Source organism: Pollachius pollachius (genome assembly GCF_949987615.1).
Source record: "Pollachius pollachius genome assembly, chromosome: 3".
NCBI lineage: Eukaryota > Metazoa > Chordata > Actinopteri > Gadiformes > Gadidae > Pollachius > Pollachius pollachius.
The window spans coordinates 13,166,661-13,190,669 of NC_136936.1; the positions used below are offsets into that span (position 1 = coordinate 13,166,661).

Genomic DNA, 24,009 nt, shown 5'->3' on the forward strand with positions numbered 1-24,009 from the left:
CTCTTTCCCCTCGTCATGTCCCCTGAATGGCAATTCTTGCTGCCCCAAAAAGATGACACACAATGAGACGCTTCAGTATTTCCCGTTATTTTCTTACTCTCTCATTGTGCAAGCTCGTCTCTCGTCTCCGCTGCTCAAGTCCACCCTGGACACACCAAAGATCTTTAAATGCACCACTGATGTGAGGTGACGCTCGGAGGCCTGATGTTATAAAGCTGCCTTGGTGAAGCTGTTAAGACTGCTAAATCCGGCGCTGTTCCTTGTCCCCTCACTGATGTTGAACAGCAAACACGGCCAGCAGAATAGCTTGTTCTGAACGGGGCTAGCCGTTAGCCAATCATAGCAGCTGTAGTTGCACTCTGTAAAGTGCCGCACAAAACCTTTACCGGCCTGGGTCAGCCCATCAGGCTTCGGTGTAGGTCTTCCTCTTGAAATTAAATCTGTCTTCTCTCCAAACGATCGCTTTGAAAAAGGCAAACGAAGGACATCAGAAACAGGATCCCTAGGTGCTGTGAAGGCGGTGGCCATAGTAGTTCTCTATCAACTGTCTCACTAACCGCCAACGATTCAAAATTCGCTTATGACATCACTGGGGGCCAGAGCCGGCATATTGCTGGGCCCTGGGGGCGTTCTATTACTACACATCAACATTTGATTGGCTGATTACACACGTCAGTCAAATTTATTATCCAATGGGAGGTGGCAGCTTTAGCGAAAGGCTAGATATACTTTTAGCGCTGGCCCCGCTGGTCCATCTGGCTGTGATGCGTTATTCAGCTGAGCTCAGCCTTACAAAAAAAACGGTTTTCCTTCTGAAATTATGTTGCAAGTACTGAAAAAAATATTCTGACCCAAATTAATGTAATTTTGAAAAAAATAATATAGATATATTATTTAAATTTTGACAGGGCCAGCAGAGAAGGCCCTGCTGGTCCTGACGGCCCACCACTGAGCATAAGTATGAGAGGTAAGACCAGTTGGAAAACATAAACAGTATGATTGACAGCTATGAGTGGGACCGCCTCTGCAGGCTCTTTAAGTTACCACACTTATGCCACCCGTACACTCTCAGCCTCCACGGGCCAGGTTTTATGATTATGAGGTAGCATTTTGCACTACCTATTCCGTCATGATTATCTAACCATAGGGCTTACCCCCCAGCCTTTGTCTCTTTCTCAAGCTGCTTATTCAAGCTATTGGCTTTCATGTCACTCTTGGTCTACTGGTTTAACCCCCATGCAAACAGAACGCACACTCACATACCAACACACACACACACACACACACACACACACACACACACACACACACACACACGTGCATGCGCAGACCCACCTCTATAACATCCCCTTCCATAGGAGCATGATTAATGTAGATAGAAAATTATGAATAAAAGAGAAAAGTCATCATAAACATGCTGTAGTAAACCCACGCTTGATATTGAAGTGTTCATTGGTTGTGATTCGTTCACCCATAGAATCACACAGCCCGATGGTTAGTCTGATAACCATTAGCAATATTACTCCTGCGAGGGAGTTCATTCAAATTGATATGTGTGAACTTGAGTGCCTCTGTCTATGTGCACTTTTGCAGAATAGGATAACTATTACTGGAAACTGATTTGCTGGGTATGTGCCTGTCTATGTGTGTTTGAAGATATGTCAGGCCCATAACTCCAGTATATATGTGTATCTATTATATCAAGTGTAATCACAAAATGCAAACATACATTGCTGCTTAGAACTAAACTGGATGCTATAGGTAGGCCTGTCAAGAATTTATATATTTTGACCTGATGCTTTCCTGCATTTTTTGCACACCGTTGTGTCTTTATAAACCTTTTTTTAGACTTTATCCTACTGCATAGGCCATGTTTAACTCACAACCTGACCCAACAGTGTATGAAATAGTCATTAAATGTTCGGATACTTTAGTGCCATCTGGCGGCCATTCGTAAGAACTACTTTCACAAAACAACTTTATCCAATCAAATCCCTCCTGTATACCCTTTTAAATATTATTCAAAATGGATCAAATGTGTGGATACAATTTCAGAACAATCTAATGTCAAAACAATGACAACGTGCTATGCTAGAACATCGCATGGTAACAAAAAAGGAAATTGCTCGTTAACGAAACTACATTCCCCAGATGCCATTGCGCGTTCTAGTCACATCCAGCGTTGCATTGTCGTTGTTATCGTTTCGCTGATGGTGTTTTGGTCTTCAACCTGGGTTCATCCTAAATGACGGGGAAATAACATCCGTGTACCTGCCGTTTTGGTGTGATTCTATTGACAGATTACTATTACCGCCCACCGGTGAGTTTATCGCCATGTTGACATCAGTTCCTAGCAGGCTATTTATCCGAAGGTCGCGTAGCCTTTCACCATGTAGCCGGGTACTTCAGACGAGTACAAGTGATCGCAAAAGCCAAGGCCTAGGAAAAACAGCTGACGCTAATCGTAACCCCATCGTTTCTACCTCCCGCGTCTCAAGAAAAGGTCTACTAGCCGAAGAGCCTAAAAATGCTAATGTTAACCCGGTGGTGCAGTACCACCACATTGCCCCAAGGTGGCTCTCAAACCTTGAGAACCGCCGTGGTTCTTGGGCAGCCTTGGCCAGCAGTGGGCGCAATAACAGCCAATACTGGGAGCAGAGTGGACGAGATGGCGGAGGACAAGGTCATGGCAAAAGTGGGGGACCTAACCCATATGGCTTGGCCTCTGCCGGCGTATTGTCTGCTGCAGCTGTGGCCTTTTGTCTGAAGAAAGACTCTGATAACAAAGGTATGTGGCAGTTGTATACATTGTGTGTGTGTGTGTGTGTGTGTGTGTGTGTGTGTGTGTGTGTGTGTGTGTGTGTGTGTGTGTGTGTGTGTGTGTTTGTGTGTGTGTCCATGTAGTCTGGCTATTGCAAGACCAAGCTCACTCGTAGATTGCACGTTGATCTGGGGAAGCTGCTGTCATTTTCTTCGGCACAAGAGGCATGATCAACGGGCGTAGTTCAACTGACTCTGTACGCGATTGGCTGCTTGTCGTGGCTTCCCTGTCGAGATTGTGTTAAACCAGTCAATAGCGCGCCAAGGGGAAAAGCCAGCTTAGTGATTGGCTCCCGCAAAAACGTATCGGAAGCAGAAATAAATGAATTGCTCTTCTCCAGACCCTTGTGCAGGGCATGGACCTATTAAAGGGGCAGGGTGAACTCAAATCTCCGGCAGAATGGGCGGGGCTACCCAGTCTAGGGTCCATGTCGATGTTGTATGCTTTTTCACTGAGATGATGGTTATAAATGCAGAATATATTGTCCCATATGTCGAAATTATTTCATGACCTTGCTGTTTCTGCACTTTAAGGTGATGCACTTTTAGAGGCAGCAAGGACCAATAACTCCCAAGATGTTACCAGGTAAAATGCACACACACACACACACACACACACACACACACACACACACACACACACACACACACACACACACACACACACACACGCACACACACATACTTTAAAAGCAGGAGAGCTTATACCAAGGGGGGTCTCCTCCACTAAGTAGTAACAACATGCAGAGTGTGAGGAGTGCAGGGGGTGATTCAAGAGGGAGCAATAAGCTGGACAGCACTAGTAGTGTTAGTATTGTTGTAGTCCAAATAGCAACCACTAGATGGAGCCTGTGTATCGTCTCTGGGGTTGCGGGAACCTTTATATTAGACTGAAGTGGTGTATTTTTAAATGCAACAAAATGAGGTAATTGAAGAAGAGCGGTCACTCAGCCACATTGAGCCCTGCAGTTAACGTTACTATAAGACCTCACGGTCTGTATCTCTGCTCTGTCTTTTTACTAGGCAGCCTTTGACCCGAGGCAATTCACCATTCATTTAGCCCTCCATGTAACACACACACACACACACACACACACACACACACACACACACACACACACACACACACACACACACACACACACACACACACACACACACACACAAATTGATCTTAAACTCAAACACAGTTCTATGTGTTTTCCCATCACCCCAAGAGCTAGTCTCCCAGAACAGGTCCATAACAACGGTGTGTGTGTGTGCGTGTGTGTTCTCATTTAAATGTACACACCCTAATACTTTGACCAACATAAAACGTGCCTTGTTTTTCACTAACTGAAAGTAGACATGAGTGTAAAGTATAGTAATCAGTTGAACATATTGTACTAACAGGTTTATAACGTTCCCAAAAACACAGAGATTGCTGTGTTAATCCATACAGAGGCCACACATGAATTTCCAAAACACACACACACACACACACACACACACACACACACACACACACACACACACACACACACACACACACACACACACACACACACACACACACACACACACACACACACACACACACACACGCACGCACACGTGTATTCAACACTTGCTTCATGCACCGCGAAGCCACAGGTCTTGTGTTACAGGCTCTTAGGGGGCAGATGGCGAAGGTGACAGCAGAGTTAAGTTCAGACAGACACACAGACGAGCAGTTAGCCCAGCAGCCACAGATGTGTTAAGTGTTTTGGTTGAGTTCTCCTCAGCGATGGGGTGTCAGGTGGGAGTCTGTCCAAAGACACTGGATGCGAGGTGGGGGATTTTGGTCTTTTTTTGTTCTCCACTGGGGTTTCAAGAAAGACCGCTTCGCAACAACAGTTGTTTAACAGCTGGACCCAGGAGGACGCCAGACGGAGCACCTTTACGCACCAGATGCTCTTTTAAAAAATATATATGAATATAGATTTAATGAGGCAAGTAAACCCTAAACGTGTCATTGTAAAGAAAAATATAATTTTTATGACACCATAGCCGTCATTCAAACAGCATCTGCATCTGCCTTACCAAAAAGATGATTTGGCCCCTTCCACTGTTCCCTTCCACATCATTTTGAGGTGGCATTGGGACATTAAAACAACCATAGAAAGCACCAAGGCAACCAGCACATTCTAGTGAAACATCCCCAACGAAGGGAGAGGGCTGTGGGGAAGACAAGAGCAGGGAGACCAGACGGGAGGCCACCGTGTTGACGGTAAACAAACAACACTGTCTGCTGGTCTGACCCAGGAGGGGACGGACAGATCGCTTTCACACTAAGCACTAGGATACTCTCGTACCTGATGTCACACCCTCAGGGGCTCAGAGCATAGGCTAACACACACCTGTCTCACTCACGCGCACACACACACACACACACACACACATACACACACACACATACACACACACACACACACACACACACACACACACACACACACACACACACACACACACACACACACACACACGCACACACAGGCACAGGCACCAGCACAGGCCTATGGGGATATGGACGGAGAGACAAAAGAGAAGAGACCATGAATCCATTTGCTGGACCATTCTGTTGCTACGGAACAAGCAGTTTACTTGTCCACATGCAGCAGATTGACATTTCCCATCGTTTCTTATTGATGTATAGTAATGATGAATCCTAACTACAGGCAAAACTCAATAAAAAATGCCTAATTGGAATAAGCAATTGTACAACTCGTTAGCTGCTGGAGTTGAGTCGATGGCCAATCATAGCCGTTTCCTGTTTCCTGTTTGCCATCAGGTTGCTGCAGGAGGGAGTGGACCCCAACCACCGCCACCGTCTGGGCTGGACCGCTGTCATGGTCGCAGCCATGAACCGCCAACACAGGTCTGAGTGTGTGTCTGTGTGTGTGTCGTCTGTCTTTGTATGCATCCGTATCCCCCCCACACACACTCTGTGTGCCTGTGTACACTATTTGGGTGATTATTTATGTGGAGATCATATTTTGTGTGTGTGTGTGTGTGTGTGTGTGTGTGCATGCAACGGAGCCCTGCCCATAGCCCATTTGCTACAGTAGGTCTTCTGAAGTGCAGAGAGTGTCTTTCAGGCTGGCAGACGGTCTTTACCCACAGCCCCATCCCTCAATCCAGGCAAATTAAATTAGCCCCCGTGGCCCCCAGAACACACACAACACCGAGAGGGGCCGAGGTTAAGGCCTGGTTAAATCCAATTTACAAGAATGGGATTTTTTCTTTCTCCTCAAATTCAGCCGCTTTTTGGAAAGACTTAGGAGCCGGGCTCTGAAAATGAATTAGAAATGCACCCGGTAGCCGTTGAAACCATTTTTTAGAGAGATTGTAACTTCAGTTACTGCAAAAAACACCATGCTGACCAAAAGTCCAATGAGTAAAATAAGAAATGTCAATAGTAAAGGGAATAAGCACTAGCAAACAGGTACAGACTAATCTCAGCCGGCTATTCAATATGCCTTTGTGTATGCAGGAACATGGTAGATCTTATTTATTCGGTAATGGGAAATTCTTTCAATATTTGATATGGGTTCATTGTATTACTGTCTAAGCCTTCTACTTTTTGTCATCTCATATTCCTGAATTACTCAATGAGTGACTCAATATTTTTGGCTCGAATTTTGCCATTTTTTCCTGGCTATAGATACTCTCAGCTTACTGCCTCTGGAACATTTGACTGCTTGCTCCTTGTTAGATTTCAGTAATTTTGTGTGTGAGAGTGTGTCTGTGTGTTTGCAAATGTGACATCTGTTTGATGTATGCCATCTGTCATGTGTAAAGTGATGCGTTGCTCTGTACACTTTGTTACAAATATTGTGTGAACTTGTGTGTGTGTGTGTGTGTGTGTGTGTGTGTGTGTGTGTGTGTGTGTGTGTGTGCGTGGGGTGTTCCAGTGTGGGTATGTGTGTATTATGAGTGCTATAACTCAGCCAGCCGGTGACAATCCTCAGTGTCTCATCCCATCCTCCAAGCCCCAAGTGAGCCCTCACCACTTCAGGAAAGACAAAACACACACACAAAAACATACACATACTATACACGTACACACACACGCACACATTACTCTCTCTTTCTCTCTCCCTCTCTCTTTGTCTTTCCCCCCATTTTCTCTTTCTCTCCTTGTCTCTTTCTTTCTATCTCTCTCCTTCCCTCTCTCTTTACCTCTTCCCTCCATTTTCTCTTTCTATCCCTATCTATTTCTCTCCCTCACTACCTTTTTCTCTCTCTTGTCCCTCTCTGCTCTCTCTCTCACAAACACCAAGCCATTGCTCTCTCTGCACGCCAACCTCCATCCAGCAGGTCCACACACATCAAGCCCCCATCCCCACTCCACAGTGGCGGCTTACTCAGTCACACAAGCCTTTACTCTCCGCCGTTAAGTGAAAAGCGGCGGGATCGTTACTCAGGAGCACACTCTCTCCCCCTCCCTCCGCGAGGCTGAGAGTCTGCACCGCCGGCCGCTGATGAAGTACCGCTGGTCCTCCTCCTCACGCTCGGGGCCACAGAGATACAGGTGATAAGGGTACACCCTGTTGAACGCCCCACACCGATCCTCACCAGGCCGCTCATGATGCTCTATGGAAAATAGGAATCCTAGGAAAGATCAGCAGTGGAACACAGTATATGAAAGCGTGAGATCTCTTCTCGGCTTTCGTTCGATACGAAATGCATCCACTTTTCTGAGCCCATGAGCAGACATAGTTTCTTCCTCTTTGTGAATTTGTCAGCTTAAAGAATCACTTTCTTTATTTTTTAGCGTTTTAAACGAGACACTCCCTCTTAAGCTCCAGCGTATTTTTAATTGTCTAATTAGTCAAATTAATATGCTTGGTGTTTGAGTTGTGTTTGCTGTGTGTAAAAATTACTCATATGTGCTTGTAGCGGCGTTCCTCATGTTTAATTTGATATGACTATTTCTACATGTATGCCTTTTGCTGCGAGAGTGATCACGGTCTTCCCAAATCTGGGAAACCTCCGGTTTAAGAGGTTAAACGAGAGGCTGGGCGGTCCCGGCCTGCGGCGTACAGACTGCCAACAGGATCGGGGGGGGAAGGGCGGGGCACCCATGGGTGCTCGGGCGGAGAGGGACGGGGTCGTGTTTGCTTAGCTTTGATGCCTGGTCAAACGACGCGGGATGCACGGGGGGGGGGCCCCAGCCTCTCGCTGTTTGCACTCTCTAACCCCACAATGGCCGCCTCCATCCCTGTCCCTCGGCCTCCTCTGCCCCCCTCCTTTCATCCACGGGCACAAAGAGGGCCCGGCCGAGCGGAACGCCTGGTGACCGTTCGGTGGGCCGAGCGTCCCATCTGAGACGCCCGGGGGGGGGGGGGGCGCTGGGAGAGAGAGAGAGAGGGAGGGAGAGAGAGAGCGCGTGAGTTTTATTTCTAATACAGCGAGGTGGAGTGGGATTATGGCGGGGAGGCCTGGATGATCTGGGATGAAGGGTTTACGGTGGTCGAGTGAGGAGCAGCCGACCGTCGAAGGAGTCATGTCATTCATCGCCACGGCGGTGATTAAGGGGTTCCTGCTGGCATCAGGGCTCTCTGATAGGTTCCCTTCCGTCCCTGCTGAGAAGTACAGCGGCAGGCGCGCACACACGCTAATTCACATTGACACCAGGATTAGTCAGAATCACTACCTAAATACACTGGGAGTAAGATATAGTCTTACTTTATTCAATCGCAGACGGAAAATTTGGGTTCATTAGTGGTAGGATTGTGTGTGTGTGTGTGTGTGGTCGTCTTACACCTGTATCGCCACACTAATCCTCCACTGTTCTTGAATCAATCAATGGATGGATGGATGAATATCCAGCTGTATATAATATCCCCCCCCCCGCGCTTGTGGGCCCTGGCTGCAGGTGAGTCGGGGTCAAGTGGGGGGCCGGCGTCTGGGCCAGGTGCTGCTGGACACGGTTGGTCAGCTCAGCTCCGGTGTCTGTCCTGCAGAGGTCAAGCGGAAGCGTCTGCTTCCTGCTCTCCCCTCCAGGGCAGGCCCGGGAATCTAACACCAGCATCAGGAGGCTGGACTCCGGCCGGCTCATCCGCCGTGATCTAACCTGGAGGCTCACACATGCTGCTGTGCTGCCTGCACCTGTTTAAGCAGGCGGTCAGCCGTCCCCAGGGACAGGGGGCTGGTCAGAGGAAGTGGGTTGGGCAGGTGAAGGGACGGCAAGGTGTTTTGGTTGGATGGGAGACGATACATCAGAAACCTTAGTATCGGCCATTGACACTTGTGTTCCCATGAGCAGGTCATTTCGTATCCAAGTACCAGCCCACATTAAAGGCGTATACGATCCCCGGTTTTCGTGTTGTACATTTAAATCATTTCTTTTTTTGCTTTTCACTTTCTTTTTGTTGTTCTCTTCATCTGAGCGAAATTAAGCTTGCAAAAAAACACTTTTTCATCCTTGCTGTAGTTGAGTTGACGTGGAAACTGCATTGTGAGAGAGAGTGTGTTTGCCCACTCCTTGTTTGACTTTCTCTCAGCCGCTGATTAAAGTAAGTAAAGTTTGTGCCAAGTCCTCTAGTCCAACCGTTAACATTGTTACCGGTTAGCCTTCAATGAGTGCTGCAGCTCCCTAAACAAAGTTAGCCACTCGATCATCAGTCGATTAGCAACAACGATAAACTGCTCACACAAGCTCATCAGCCTTTGGAGGCTCCTTGATAATTAAATCCTCCTTCCTTTCATCTTTTCTTCTGCCCAAATGTCTTTTCATCATCTGCCCCCCTCCTTCCTCTCCTCTCGCTCCGACCCTCCTTCCCCACAACATTTCCTTCCTCTCTTTATCCCTGGCTGTTTACCTTTTCCGACGCTGTTAACCCCTTTCAGGCCCACCTCCTCTCTTCTCACCCTCCTGCCCAGCTCTCTGTGTGTGTGGGAGATGCACAATTGCCTGTTTGTACAAGTGCTTGCCAGGGTCATCCCGGGCCCCGCCCCAAATTCTGATACAGTAACAAAAGAATCAGCCCCCCCCTCTATCTCAAACCCAGTACTTCCGTACTGGGGCTGCTCCATGTCTGCCCACACAACAATCTATGACACATACATACAGAAATGACTATGCAGGCTACAGTGTATAAAACGTGCTTCTGTCAAATGTCATATACTACATCAGATAAGTCAAGATAAAACTATAATCATATTGTACTATGATTCAGCATAACGCAATCAAGCCTATATCTGCAAAGAACCAAATTGTGAGCTGTGTACACCATTTATTTACATATCCATGGTCTTTTCCAGAGCAGTAGTAGTGGAATTGGCTTTTGGAATAGCTGCACCAGTTGTGGGTACACGTAGCTATATGGCAGAGCAGTTTACATGTCTTTGATTAACATTGGCCTCCCCATTGTGGAAGTGGCATTCATTGTTACTGGGTGGGGCATTCAGGGTTAAAGTCAAAGTCATAGCTCACGTTCAGGGTGGTAAGGCTAAGTGTGTGTGTGTTTGTGTGTGTCCACCTGGATTGTCCGTTAGGTCACAGTGACTGGTGTTGCCGAGGTTTTCGGTGTTTGTTTAATAGGACGGTGCGGTGCGCTCCAGTGAAGGACTACACACACGCACACCAAAACACACACACACACACACCAGCCACCATACCAGACCCAGCCATCCACCTACCCATTGTGCCGGAAATGAGCCAGACCCTTTTACTATCAATGTACTCACACACATATGCACATCTTGCTGAATGGACAAACACACACAGAAACACACACACACACACACATACACACACACACACACACATACACATACACACATACACATTGGGTGCAGGGTAGGTAGCCGTGGTAACTGGGAAGCCTTATCAGTGACTGGTTGAAGAATGGCAGTGCTTTTTTGCAAAAGTATGCATTTTCGTTAGACTCAAATTGTATGCTGACACCCTGGCTTTGCGGTGTGTGTGTGTGTGTGTGTGTATGTGTGTGTGTGTGTTTGTGTGTGGAGGGGGGGAGGGGGCTTTCTTTAGTCTGGTTTGGGTCATAGATTCTCTAGTTTGTTTCTATCTTCTACAGAGAGTTTTGCCATAATATGTGAGCCTATTATTAGTTTGCATCTCAAAGATATTGACTAGATGCTGGTGGTTGTGTGTGTGTGTGTGTGTGTGTGTGTGTGTTTGTGTGTTTTCCAGTGTTGTGAAGGTCCTGCTGGACGCTGGGGCTGACCCCAATGCTGGAGACGATTTCAACAATGTTTACGACACATCACGGGAGAAAGGCATCCACTCACTAGAAGGTAAGCCCCCTCTGTGTGTGTGTGTGTGTGTGTGTGTGTGTGTGCTTGTGTCTTCAAGCGCCTGCAATTCTCAGGGTTGTTATATTACGCATATGAATCCTAACCGCAGCAAAAAAACGTTATGAGGCATTAGCATTTGCATAAACATTAGCATATATGTACATGTTTCATTTCTTCCATATTATTTTATTTATTTTGTGATGCATGGTGTATCTTTTATTTGTCTGTTTTTTTCCCATCCCAGCTAAGACACACACAAGCGCGCACTCACACACACAAACACGCACACACCCAAACCCCCCTCATTGTGTTTCTGCAGACATATTTATATGGGTTATGTATATTGCAGACATTTATATGGCTGTCAGGTTTGGGTCCGCGTGGGGCCACCGCAGCGTGGGGAAGCATTTCCCAGACGCACGCTGATGGATGGGCTGGAGGGGTCTGTGCGACGCTTTATTGGGTTAGCTATGATTATCCCGCCCAGACAGCACAGTCACACACACACACACACACACACCCACACACACACTGCAGAGGAAGACTGCCAGTGAAAGAGAATTCGAGGGGGGGGTTGTGTGTGTGTGTCGAGGGGGAAGGGGTTGGGGTGGATAGAGAAAGGGGAAGACTGATGAAGGAAAGGAGGAGAAGAGAAGTGAGGGAAAAGGGGTTGAGGAAGGGAAGGAGAGACGGGCGCAGAGCACAGAGGACGCCCCAGTAGAGCGGGGGGGGGGGCAGTAGGGGAGAAGTGAAGGGCTGTGAATGAGGGAAGGTAGGACGTTTATATGGGGAGGGGGGGAGCTAGATGGAATCAGAGGACTGTATGAGAGGAAGAGGAGCTGGATGTTGTCTTGAGGAAAGATTTGAAGAAGACAAGAGGGGCAGGGGGGGGGGGGAGTGATTCAGAGTAGAAGGAGGGAGTCGTCAGGAGAGAGCAGGATGAGACTACGGTGGGGTTCGATGGTCTTAGAGCTAATGTCCTCGTCTGTGATGTCATCAGCGCACGCCAGGCCTGATGCTGGTCCGGCGATGGTAACACTAGACCAGGGGGAGCTGGCAATGAACGTTTGGCCACCCCTGACCAGGGCGGAGGGCTGGGAGTGCTTCCTCTGAAATGAATGAAACAAAGACCAATATCAGTCAGTTCCTCAGCTTCAGACAGCATTTGGAGACAGGCGTTTTGTCTTGTCCTTTCTGGGATACTGGGAGAGGGCTGCCCCCCTTCCACTGTAAATGTCACATTAGGATGAGCCTCTGATATCAACGTGTTTTTGTTCGCCTACTGTTGGATTTATGGTTTATGCTTCTGCTTGGGACTCATTTACTCATTTGGTTGGGCGCAAACAATAGATATAAGAGCAATTGCAAAATGTTTTTTTGTGAATATATGCATGCATTACAAAGGATGAAATACAACTTTTCTTATTGTTTTGTGTTCTGCTGCCCCACCCTTCTCCTTCTCCCTTCTGCCTTCTTTTCACATTATCCTGTCTGTCATTCTTACACTGTCTGCTTCACTTCCTTCCCTAATTCATTATTATTCTCTGTCTCTGTCTCTGTCTCTCTCCGTCTCCCTCACCCCCTGTCTCTGTCCCCCTTTGTCTCTCTCTCTGTCTCTCCATCTCTCTCTCCCACTCGCTCTATCTCCCTTTCTCTATCCCTCTCTCTCCCTCTCTCTCACTCTCTGTCTCGCTCCCTCCCTCCCTCTCTCTCACTTTCTGTCTCTCTCCCTCTCCCTCCCTTTCTCTCTTTTTCTACCTCTCTCCCACTCTCCCTCCCTCTCTCCCCTCTCCCTCTCCCTCTTCCCCTCTCCCCCTTCCCTTCTCCCTCTCCCTTTCTCCCTCTCCCCCTCTCTCCCTCCCCTCTCCCCCTCTCCCTCTCCCTCTTCCCCTCTCCCTCTCGCTCCCCCCCTTTCCCTCTACCTCTCCCTCTTCCCTTCTCCCTCTCTCCCTCTCCCCCTCTCTCCCCCCCTCTCCCTCCCTCTCCCTCTCCCCTTCCCCCTCTCCCTCTCTCTCCCTCTCCCTCTTCCCTTCTCCTCTCCCTCTCCCTCTCCCTCTCTCCCCCTCTCCCCCTCGCCCTCTACCCTTCTCCTTCTCCCTCTCTCTCCCTCACTCCCTTCTCCCTCCCTCTCTCCCTCTCCCTCCCCCCCTCTCCCTCTCCCTTCTCCCTTCTCCCTCTCCCTCTCTCCCCCTCTCTCCCCCTCCCTCCCCTCTCCCTCCCTCCCCAGTGCTGGTGTCCAGGGAGGATGAGTTCAGCAGCAGGCTGAGCAGCAGAGCTGGGTTCAGGGGCTGCACGGCCCTCCATTACGCCACCCTGGCAGACGACCTCCGCACTGTCTCTATGCTGCTGGAGGCTGGTAGGTCCACCACCCCTCCAACAACACCAGCACCACAAACGCAACACTAATCCCATCCACTATATTCCTTCTGTTGGTGTTTCTTTTTTTAATACTCAGATTATTAAATGGGGACAGGCTGCCATTTCACATTTCACACACAATTTAAATAATTTAACAGTGGTTGAATTGTATAGCGCTGTTGTGGGTTATCAAACACAGCAGAGGGACTACGTAGAAGGAATACTTAAGAATGGCCGTTACACACACTAGTGATGTTTCCCCTACCCACACAATGATGACTTTTGGAGTCTTTTGAGGCCTGAGGTTAATGGGCAGGATTTGTTTCTGTCCTGGTTGAATTAGACTAGCTCTCGGTTTCAAACATAGCTCTTGGGTGGTTTAATTTGGATCATAAAACAAATCAATGATCGAAGTACTGCATATTTCTCTGATGGATATCAAAGTGAGATGTAAACATATGCAGGCTTCAAATCAAAATTAAATATTAAAATGGCATGCTTAGCTTTTACGCATGCATACATTACAGATTTTTCAGATTTGACGTTGTGGTTTTTGCTAGCAAATCGATGCTAAAATTGTTAACATGAAGATAAGCTACAAATATTAATTGCTAAATACAATGAGGTCAAATTACTAACAATCAACATTGTTGTGGGTGTTTTCAAATACAAGGAGGTTCCCTCAAACAAATTATAAATTAAGGGTATAGTAATGATTAAAACTACAACACAACCCAAATATCACAATCTTACATTCATTACACATGGCTGAGACTAAATACCAAGCACAGTTCTGGGTAAATGAGTCGCAATATGCAGATATGCAGCCTTTGTATGAGGAAAAGTAATAACTATTCAATAACGTGTGTAATCCGTTTGTTATCCAGATTAATGTTATTTCTCATTGGAATATCCAGCTGTAGGCAATGTTGCCTTTTAAAAGCGGAACCCCTCCCCCACCCCAACCCAAGTAATATAACAAGCATTAGAAATTGATCACCACACTCGCACCTGTCCTCGATTCACCATCATATTGCCCTCTCTCTCTCTCCCTCTCTCACACACACACACACACACACACACACACACACACACACACCACACACACAGGCCCTGGGGCTGCCCCCCCCCTCCCCCCCTCTGTTTCCAGGCGAACTGCTCCTAAACAAGGCCGTCCTTGTTGAACTGTGACCAAAGCACCAAACACACCCTGGGGGTGAAACCACAGGGTGTGTGGGTGTGTGTGTGCTTAGGTCTTTACATCTACGTTACTGCTATAGAAAGCTGTTATAGAAGCTGCCCGAATCGACTAGCATTTTTATCCAAGAGATGCTTATTGAGAATCGTCTGTGCATCGCTAGAAAGGGTTGTGTACAGTGCCTGTACAGTTCTGACCTCTCTCCTAGGACTCTGATACTTGGAGAGATACACCCTTTACAGCGTTGGTTGTCCACCGGTCTAGCCTCAGGACCCACATGAGTCATTAAGTCACAACCCGAAAGTAAAAAATATATTTAACCGATAACCAACAATAATACCCCATCAACAGTGCCTCCACTTACTGTTAAAACATTGAGCCAACAAAAAGCTGCGATCATTTGCACCAAACTCAATTAAATAGTAAGCCCTTGAAGCATGAATTATCATTGACACATTATTTAATTCATGGGCTTCGTTGCAAAGATTAAGGTCTGATCTGCGACCCACTCAAAAATGACCTCACGGCCCACTTATATGTCATGACCCACCAGTAGAGAATCACTGCTTTAATGGGTCTTGAGATTGTATCTCAATGTCCAACACACACGCACACGCACACGCACACACACACACACGTGTTGTAGGTTTGATTCCTCCTTTTAGCCAGACACCTAAGAGACAAGCTGCTGGTTACCGGATTGCCCGGATTAAACACAGCCACACTTAAATGTGTGAGTGCACGGGCGACTTTAAAGTGAGGCTTCACCTGTTAAAGCGCCAGGCCTCATAGCGGCCAGAGAAGCGTTATTCAAATGCAGTCCATTCTTCCATTTAGTTTATGATGGATGGTGTGCCCACTGTCCAAAACCTCTGTCTCTCCATCTCGTCCCTCCGCCACATCTATCTGAGCACTTTGCATAACTAAGCAATCCCCTCCCCCCCACTCTGCCCTGCTAACCTAATCAAACATCCCACAGATGCATTTTTTGTATTAAAAAGGTAAGAAACTTCACAAAGACGGGGACATTTGTTTTAGGCAAATCCTATTAAAAAAAAACAGACTCCTCGTTGCCGGCCGTCTGGAAGGCGCCAGCATCAAGGCCAATAACGAAAAAACTGTGATATCATACACTCGCTCCGTCACACACACACACACACACACACACACACACACACACACACACACACACACACACACACACACACACACACACACACACACACACACACTGTGTGTGGAGATAGAGAGCTAGTGGCCTGACTTATTACCGACATAATGGAACACAGAGATTTTATGTACGATGTTTTGGGCTCTGTTCCTCGTCTCTGCTCATCCTATCGTTCACATCTTTCCCTCCCTCCCTCCTCTACGTTTGTGATCCATCTTTCCTGCACAGCCCTCCATCACGCAGGACATAATAAACTGCCATACCTTTAGGACGTGTGTGAGTGTGTGTGTGTGTAGACCTAGGTGTGTATGTGAATGTATGCACAAGAAGGTGTTAAGCTCTAGCTGGGTCGGGGGGCCTGTATGTGTGTGAGTGTGTGTGCACACGTCCTATAGCCGGTTATTTCCCCTGTGTGTGTGCTTGAGTGTCACACGAGCAGCGTTGGCTGCGCTCTCTTGGCCCGAGCGTGCCCTGGGCCCGGACCCTCCATCCATCACCATTCTCCTGGCCCCCCCTCAGGCACCCTTCCTGCCCACGGCCCCCAAGCCCGCATGGGGAGCCCCACTCCTCACTGCTCAGGCCCTCCACCGGGCCCTTGACCGCGGGCGGGGGGCTGGTAGGAGGCGGAAGGACACACACACACACACACACACACACACACACACACACACACACACACACACACACACACACACACACACACACACACACACACACACACACACATACATACACACACAAAGAGCGGCAGGGGTTCCCTCCCAGCCGTTGCGTTGAAAGTGGGGGGAGCGAAGGGGAGGAGAGCGTAGGAGGAGCCTAATAGGCATAACTAAAGAACTGCTAATGATAGGATCATCTGGGTGCAAGGCTGTGTGTGGGGGGGGGTGGTGGGCTGGGTCAGCGTGTGTGTGTGTGTGTGTGTGTGTGTGTGTGTGTGTGTGTGTGTGTGTGTGAGAGTAAAGACGAAGCAACAGTGGAGCTAAGTGTCGTTAGTGTTGATCCTGTTATAAAGTGCTCTGGCCCAGAGGGCTGGCCCGATATTAAAGCCCTAAATGATGCTATTTATTATGTCCAAGGTGGGTGGGTGGTGTGGGTGTGTCTGTTTGTGTGTGTGTGTGTGTGTGTGTTGATGCGCATGTTGGTTTATTGCATTTTTCACTTGATGTTCAGGCGGTGTGTGTATTGTTGTGTGGATCAATAGCTCTGAGAGCAGGACAACATTTAGGTGTATATCAATAATCAACACAGTGATTATTACTCTGCAGCACGGTTGCCAGGATTGGAACCACCACCTTGTATGGATTACTCGCTCTGAAGGAAGTCTAAAGTCGCTCGGACCGCGTGTGACTTCAAATATACAGTATATACTGATGTTGAGAATGAATCTCATGGTGACCAAATAACATTGCTCACTATGGGAAAAGGGTTTGAATTGTAACTGATTTAGAGCCTCATATTCATGTTCAAACTTTAAACATTAAAACGCACATCAGGGTTTTAGCATCCATACTACAACCAAGAAAACAATATACACACATACAATAAACAGCATGTTCGCCTCTATACAACTGCGGTTACAGATCGGTTGTTCACAGATATCCCCTCAGTGAGATTTCAGATTTCAGACTTTATTGTTATTGTGCAAACTTGTACAATGGAATTGGGGTGGTGCTCCCTACCCACAGTGCAAAATAAAGCAGTGCAAAAAGCAAAATGCAAACACAAACAACAGCAATAGACAACAATAAATATGTAACGTATAAATATATAAATAAAATATAAGTGTCTCTTTAAAAATATGGTAGAGGATTTCATGTGTCCATTGGGGGGGGGGGGGTGTCAGCCGTTTAGTAGACGAACAGTGTTCAGCCGATTGAATACAGAGTGCTATTAGTGCAATTATTAACAATCATTTAATCATCAAGACAATTCTTTCCTCCGGCCCTTTTATAAAGCATGTCACTTGTAGAAGGGGATCAAGGTCTTTAGCCTTTACCCAGATAGAGGCGCTCGAGGTCTGTGTGGAGGCACGTGTGTCCGGGAGGCCATCAGGGTTAGGACATCCTGCCCCGGTCAGGGCAGAAGGCCCCGCTAAGCACCGCCACTGACAACCCTACCGCGGCCCTGCCACACACACACACACACAGGCACACACTCGAAGCGCACGCACTGACGCACACAACGGAACTCCTGGCGCTCGGCGCCCGCTGCATCTTATTGACCCCTCAGACCCGTCAAAGGACGTCTGTAAAGGATCCCCCGGTTTGGTCATCTTATATTGACGTCTTTAACCCCTCCCCGCTGTGCAGAAGTGTGTGTTTTATCTGCAGCCGTGCCCCCTACCTCGTGGGGTGTATGGAGAGCGGGGGGAGTCAGGGGGCGTGGATGCGGATGTACGGGGGTCAGAGAGTAGTGTGTAAGGATCGGCACGTGTTGCAGATATGGGGACCCCCCCCCCCCCTGCCGGGCCATTCTAGGGCCGAAGCGGTCGCAGTGACTGGGGACCTTTCACCCCTCACCTGACGTGCTGCATCGACGTCCCGCCCCCTCCCGCCGGGCCACTGCATGGGGCTCCTCTGGCGCCAATCACATGGATAATGTGGGGAATCGGAGACACAGGGGAAAACATAGGGTCGGAAATACAGCAGCAACAGGGGTGCACTTCCTTTGCTCATTTACTCTTTTATTAAATTAAATGGGGAAACAAGGGAAAGCAAGAAAAGTAGTATTTTGTGTATGAACTGTTTGTGAAGTATGTAATGTGTGTGTGTGTGTGTGTGTTTCCGTCCATGCAGGTGCCAACCCCCTGCAGACCAACGGTTTGGGACATGCTCCGCGCTCCTACGCCAAGGAGGGAGAGCTGCACAAAGTCCTGCAGGAGTGGGAGGGCAAGGTACAACACACACGCACACACACACACACACACACACACACACACACACACACACACACACACACACAAACACACACACAGTCCATACAATGATTCCACTCATTCCTATCTTATCCATGCATTAGTGCAGATTTTCTCATTCACTGGACCTAATGGAACAGCAAATGAGCTTGGTTACATCTGTATGCTGATTCTACTTGCTAACACAGCCATTCAAACACACACACACACTCCCAGTGTGACGTCCCCTCAGGTGGTCTGTGTTCCTAGGCAGGCTGAGTGACAGGTGCTATTGAGCAGCAGAGGGATGGAGGCTGGGCCCAGCACGGTAGGGGTTAACTGGGGTTAAAACAAGTGCTGAAGTCAGGTCCTCTCGGATAAGGCCAGATGAAGCCCAAATGACCAACAACAACATGTCAATTGAAAAACCAAAAAACGGCAAGTAACTGCCAATAAAGCACGTAGGAACAGCCTCCTGTGCACCGGTCTGTCTCGTCACGCTAGTGAAATTAGTCTTTGATGAAACGCTTGAATAGTGACCCCACACTTGAGTTTCACGCTTTTAGAAATGTGAAGCCATGAGGACAAAACATGAATATAGAGTGCGATCAGAACATGTTATTCTACTCTAAACCTTATTTGTATTCATAACACTTTTTTGTTTTGGGTTTAGTATGGCTTTGCCTCGCAATTAATTCGGATGTTCTTCAATATGGTATTTTAATAGTACTTATTATTTCAAACGTCTGGAAAATAAACATTGAATGAGCTAGATGCCATACACTATGCTGTTAATTCAATTTGTATAACCCATATAAGATATAGATATAAAGCTGCCACAAATATTAACATTAGCATAAGATACATATAAAAAAACGACCCTGCATCCATCTGAACTAAATCTATTATCGTCGCATGGTTTTGTACGAGGTCATTCAGTCAGGGCTAATGCTCATTGCCGTTCAATGGCTATGGGTTGTTGTGGCCAGAATAAATGGGAACAAACTGGGGAAGCAAAGAATCGGAACAACAAGCGCACACACACACACACACACTCCGCGACACAGACATACACACAAACACCCCCTACACACAAACACCCCTCCCTTCACACACACAAACACACACACACATAAACACACACACACACGTCAGACATACGCGTGCGCACACGTCACTCCGAAGCCCACAGACGGATCTCCTCGGGCCCAGTAAGTGTGTCTCTGCTTCATCCACCTGCCTGACAGCGGAGCAGAGCTAAGCAAGATGGAGAGAGAGAATAAACAGCCGGCCGCTGCTGCAGGGACAATAACAGGAGAAGATGAATGGGAGAGGGACAGAGGAGAGTGGAGAGGGAGAGTGGAGAGAGACGCAGAAGAGTGGAGAGGGAGAGAAAGAGAGAGAGGGAGAGAGACGCAGGAGAGAGGTGAGCAAGAGTGGGAAGAGAAAGAGACAGAGGGATAGCGGGGGGAGAGAGAGACTGAGGAGAGAATGGAAAGGGAGAGGAGAGTTCAGATGAACAGAGAGAGAGAGGGGGAGAGAACGAAAAGGACAGTTGAGAGAGTTGGGGAGACAAGACGAGTAGAGAAAGAGAGAGAGAATGCAACAAATTGGGAGAGTGAGAAAAATTGTTTAGCAGAAGAGAGATACAAAAGGAAGAGGAGGGTAGAGCGAGAGTAATGTCTAAAGAAGAGGAAGGGATAATAGAGAGCTGGAGGGAGGAGGAAATGATGGGTGTGGTAGAAGGGGAGACAAAGAGATAAGGAGGGGAGTGTTTTAAAAGAGGGGAAGAGGAAGATGGGAGGAAGATTGCTGCAGGGTCAGGGAGGAGGATGGAGGAGGTGGATGAATATGTCGAAAGGACTTCCCACGTTTTTTTGTTTGAGCTGGAAAGTGAATAAGAAACAAACAAAGCCATAGCTGAACATGCTTGGCATCGATCATTAGTATTACTTGTGATACCTTTAAACCCCGTACCAATTGTAACTTTTCAGCACCAATGCGATGTTAGATATGCTTGTTGCCTTAAATGGTGTAAAAACCTCCCAACGGGGGTGCAGAACTTTTGCAGTTGGGAATGAGATCAATAAATCATCGGTGTTACGGAAGACATATTTTTTTCCCCAACATTAGTCAAGGCAGGCTAGTCGATCATTCAAAAGGGCTGGCTAATTCATTTAAATAGGGATTAAATAAATGCTGGACTACAGAATCAGCCTGTGTGCACTTCTAGCTTGTTTGCAATGTTTTCTAACACGGTGAAAAGGGGCTCTGTTTGAAAACCTAATAGCAGAGGATGCTGGAATTCATACTCCATGACAGAACCCTCTTCTGCTACCATCAGTCATCTATTTTCTGCATACATATGCTTGATAATATCACATTTCCCCTCCCACTCCACTCTGCTGAAGTTTTAGAAACAGGACGTCAAGCTGCAAACAGTCCGATGCATTTCTGAAACGAATCAAGCATGCAAATAATGAGCCTTTTGGTATTTTGGGGGGTGAATATGAATTTCTGGAGTGTGTGAGTGTAATCTGTTACATACTCACTTCTAATGTTTTTCCCTTCTCTCTCTCTCTCTCTAACCCTGCCTCTCTCTCTCTCTCTCTCTCTCTCTCTCTCTCTCTCTCTAACCCTGCCTCTCTCTCTCTTCTTTCTCTCCCTCTCCCTTTAACTCTACCTGCCTCTCTCTCTCTCTGTCTCCCTCCCTCTCCAGTTCCAGGAGGTGAAGGCGAGGAGTGAGGCTGAGGAGAGGAGACGGTTCCCTCTGGAGAGGAGGCTGAAGGAGCAGATCATTGGGCAGGAGGGAGCCATCAATACTGTGGCCTCAGGTACACACGTGCACGCAAGCACACACACACACACACACATACACCGTTATGTCTTACTCAAAGGTAAAGAACATACCTGACACACATACTGTACACAACAACACAGCAAATTACAAAATTACTTTTGCATATACATATATACATACATATATTTATGTATACATATATGTATATACACTAGGCCTTATGCCACACACGCATTAGTGTGTGTGTGTGTGTGCACTGGCACATTCTCAGTGCAAGATCAACACGACGCACACACAGACCCACATACCCACCAAATGAACAGGAGAAGACCCAGATTTAGCCACACAGTGAAACTTAGTTTTAGAAGTCCCCTTAGCCCTCCCTCCCCCTGCTTCTACTGTGTTCGCTGTCTTTCTTCCCTTCCAGCTTTCATTTCCCCCATTCTACCATTTATTACACTCCTTATTCTCTCTCTCTCTCTCTCTCTCTCTCTCTCTCTCTCTCTCTCACTCTCACTCTCACTCTCACTCTCTCACTCTCTCTCTCTCTCTCCATATCTTTCTCTCTCTCTAAATCTCCACATCTCTCTCTCTACATCTCTACATCTCTCTCCCTCTCTCTCCCTCTCTCTCTCTCTCTCTCCACATCTCTCTCTCTATAAATCTCTACATCTCTCTCCACATCTCTCTCTCTCTCAACATCTCTCTCTCTCTCTCTCTCTCTCCACATCTCTCTCTCTCTCAACATCTCTCTCTCTCTCCACATCTCTCTCTCTCTACATCTCTCTCTCTCTCTCTCTCTCTCTGTCTCTCTCTCTCTCTCTCTACATCTCTCTCCATCTCTCTCTTTCTCCACGTCTCACTCTCCCATTCTCCATGGCAGTAGGCGGGTTCAGCCAGGCTGGTGGAGGTTGTAATTGGCTAATTATGATGAATGAGATGTCCATCAGGCATACACAGGTGGTGTGTGTGTGTGTGTGTGTGTGTGTTCGGTGTGTGTGTGTGTGTGTGTGTGTGTGTGTGTGCTTGCACGTGTGGTCGTATACCAGCTGGAGAGGCCAGGCTTGGAGCCGCCAGTTAACTTGATTAGAGAGGAGAGACATATTCCAGACCCCAGCAACACACACACACTCTCTTCTCTCTCTCTCTCTCTCTCTCTCGCTCGCTCACTCTCTCGTTCTCTCTCTCTTTCTCTCTCTCTCTCTCTCTCCCGTCTCCCTTATACCCTTCTGTCTTTCTCTTCCCTCTTCATCAAACGCCCACTCCTACAATGAGTACCAGGAGAAACAAAGGGAACGGAAAGGAGAGAAGAGAGGGAGGTGGTTCTGGGACGAGAGAGAGAGAGCGAGAGCAGATATGAGGAAGGAACAGGTAGTGTGTGGTGGAGCGGAGGGCTGTGATGCAGGTGGAGATGAGTTAGAGCACAATACCATAGCAGGCCGTAAAGTGCTGATATTGCACTAGCCGTCTCCATATCGATCTGCGCCTTGCACAGAGAACCCTATATTAGCAAAGCCTCGCTAAAACAGATATAGTCGGTTACCTGGAATAATAAACAGTGAAAACAATCTAAACTCATAACTTTTTACTGTGTGCTATTTATCTTTTATCGCTGAGACCCAGGCACTTTAAAAAGTCCTGCTGCTCCGAATACAGTACATACTCGCATGTAGTGGGGTGGCAGCCGCTGCTGGGATTTGTAGTCCACGTCGGTCACTACTACTGCTCGCCAGGGTAGGCTTGTAGGCTTTTGCCATCGCCGCGATGATGAATGGTTATTGTTGTCATGGCAAATTGTCCTGAAAGCCATGGAAGACGTCGCGGCAGCAATAAAGGAGCACCTTATTGATCCCTGAGAAATAATAGGTTAAATTTATCAGACACGGGACACAGGACACGGGGTCGGGGGGGGGGGGGGGGGGGGTGGAGAAGGATGATCCGTGTGTTTACAAAGACACTCATCATCCCATTACGAGGACTCTGTGCGGCCGTCCTTCCATCTCCGCAGCCGTATATCTAAATACCTGTGTGGCTCTTTTACCTTCTGCCTTATTAGACCTTAGCTGTGGTCTTCGTAACGTTGACGATTCTCTTTTATTCTTATAATTATTACATTCAAATTGCGTAAAAACCTGCTTCCGAGCTTGTGTTGTGCGCAGTTGAAAACCATTTGCTGATTGAGTTTAGCGTGCCTTGTCGTTTTTTGGGTTGGGTTCTTCTATATTTTGTGTGTGGATATGTCACCACGTCTTCCAGAGGCCAGCTTCCAGCCGGTTCCTCATGACAAACTACCGGCCTGCAGCAAGACACACACAAGCCACCAGACACGCCACTACACACTAATGGCCGTAGCAAGACACACAGCGGCTGCTGCACACAGTGGCTGCTACACACAGTGGCTACACACAGCGCACAGGAAGGAGGCTAGATTGATCCAGGTTTAGCTCTCAGGGCTAAGAGATATTGAGGAGAATGATCCCTCT

General features: G+C 47.6%; 1 protein-coding gene across 1 annotated transcript in view; it reads left to right on the top strand.

The window, feature by feature from the left end:
* Positions 1-2,188: 2,188 nt before the first annotated feature.
* The window catches only part of clpb (ClpB family mitochondrial disaggregase), a 29,571-nt gene continuing 7,750 nt past the window's right edge, over positions 2,189-24,009 (top strand). Inside the window, exons 1-7 of the mRNA XM_079732247.1 lie at positions 2,189-2,788; positions 3,355-3,406; positions 5,633-5,719; positions 11,003-11,106; positions 13,334-13,462; positions 18,629-18,726; positions 21,446-21,560. Coding sequence (XP_079588373.1) covers positions 2,335-2,788; positions 3,355-3,406; positions 5,633-5,719; positions 11,003-11,106; positions 13,334-13,462; positions 18,629-18,726; positions 21,446-21,560 — 1,039 coding nt within the window. The 5' untranslated portion in view covers positions 2,189-2,334. The remainder of the gene's footprint in view (positions 2,789-3,354; positions 3,407-5,632; positions 5,720-11,002; positions 11,107-13,333; positions 13,463-18,628; positions 18,727-21,445; positions 21,561-24,009) is intronic.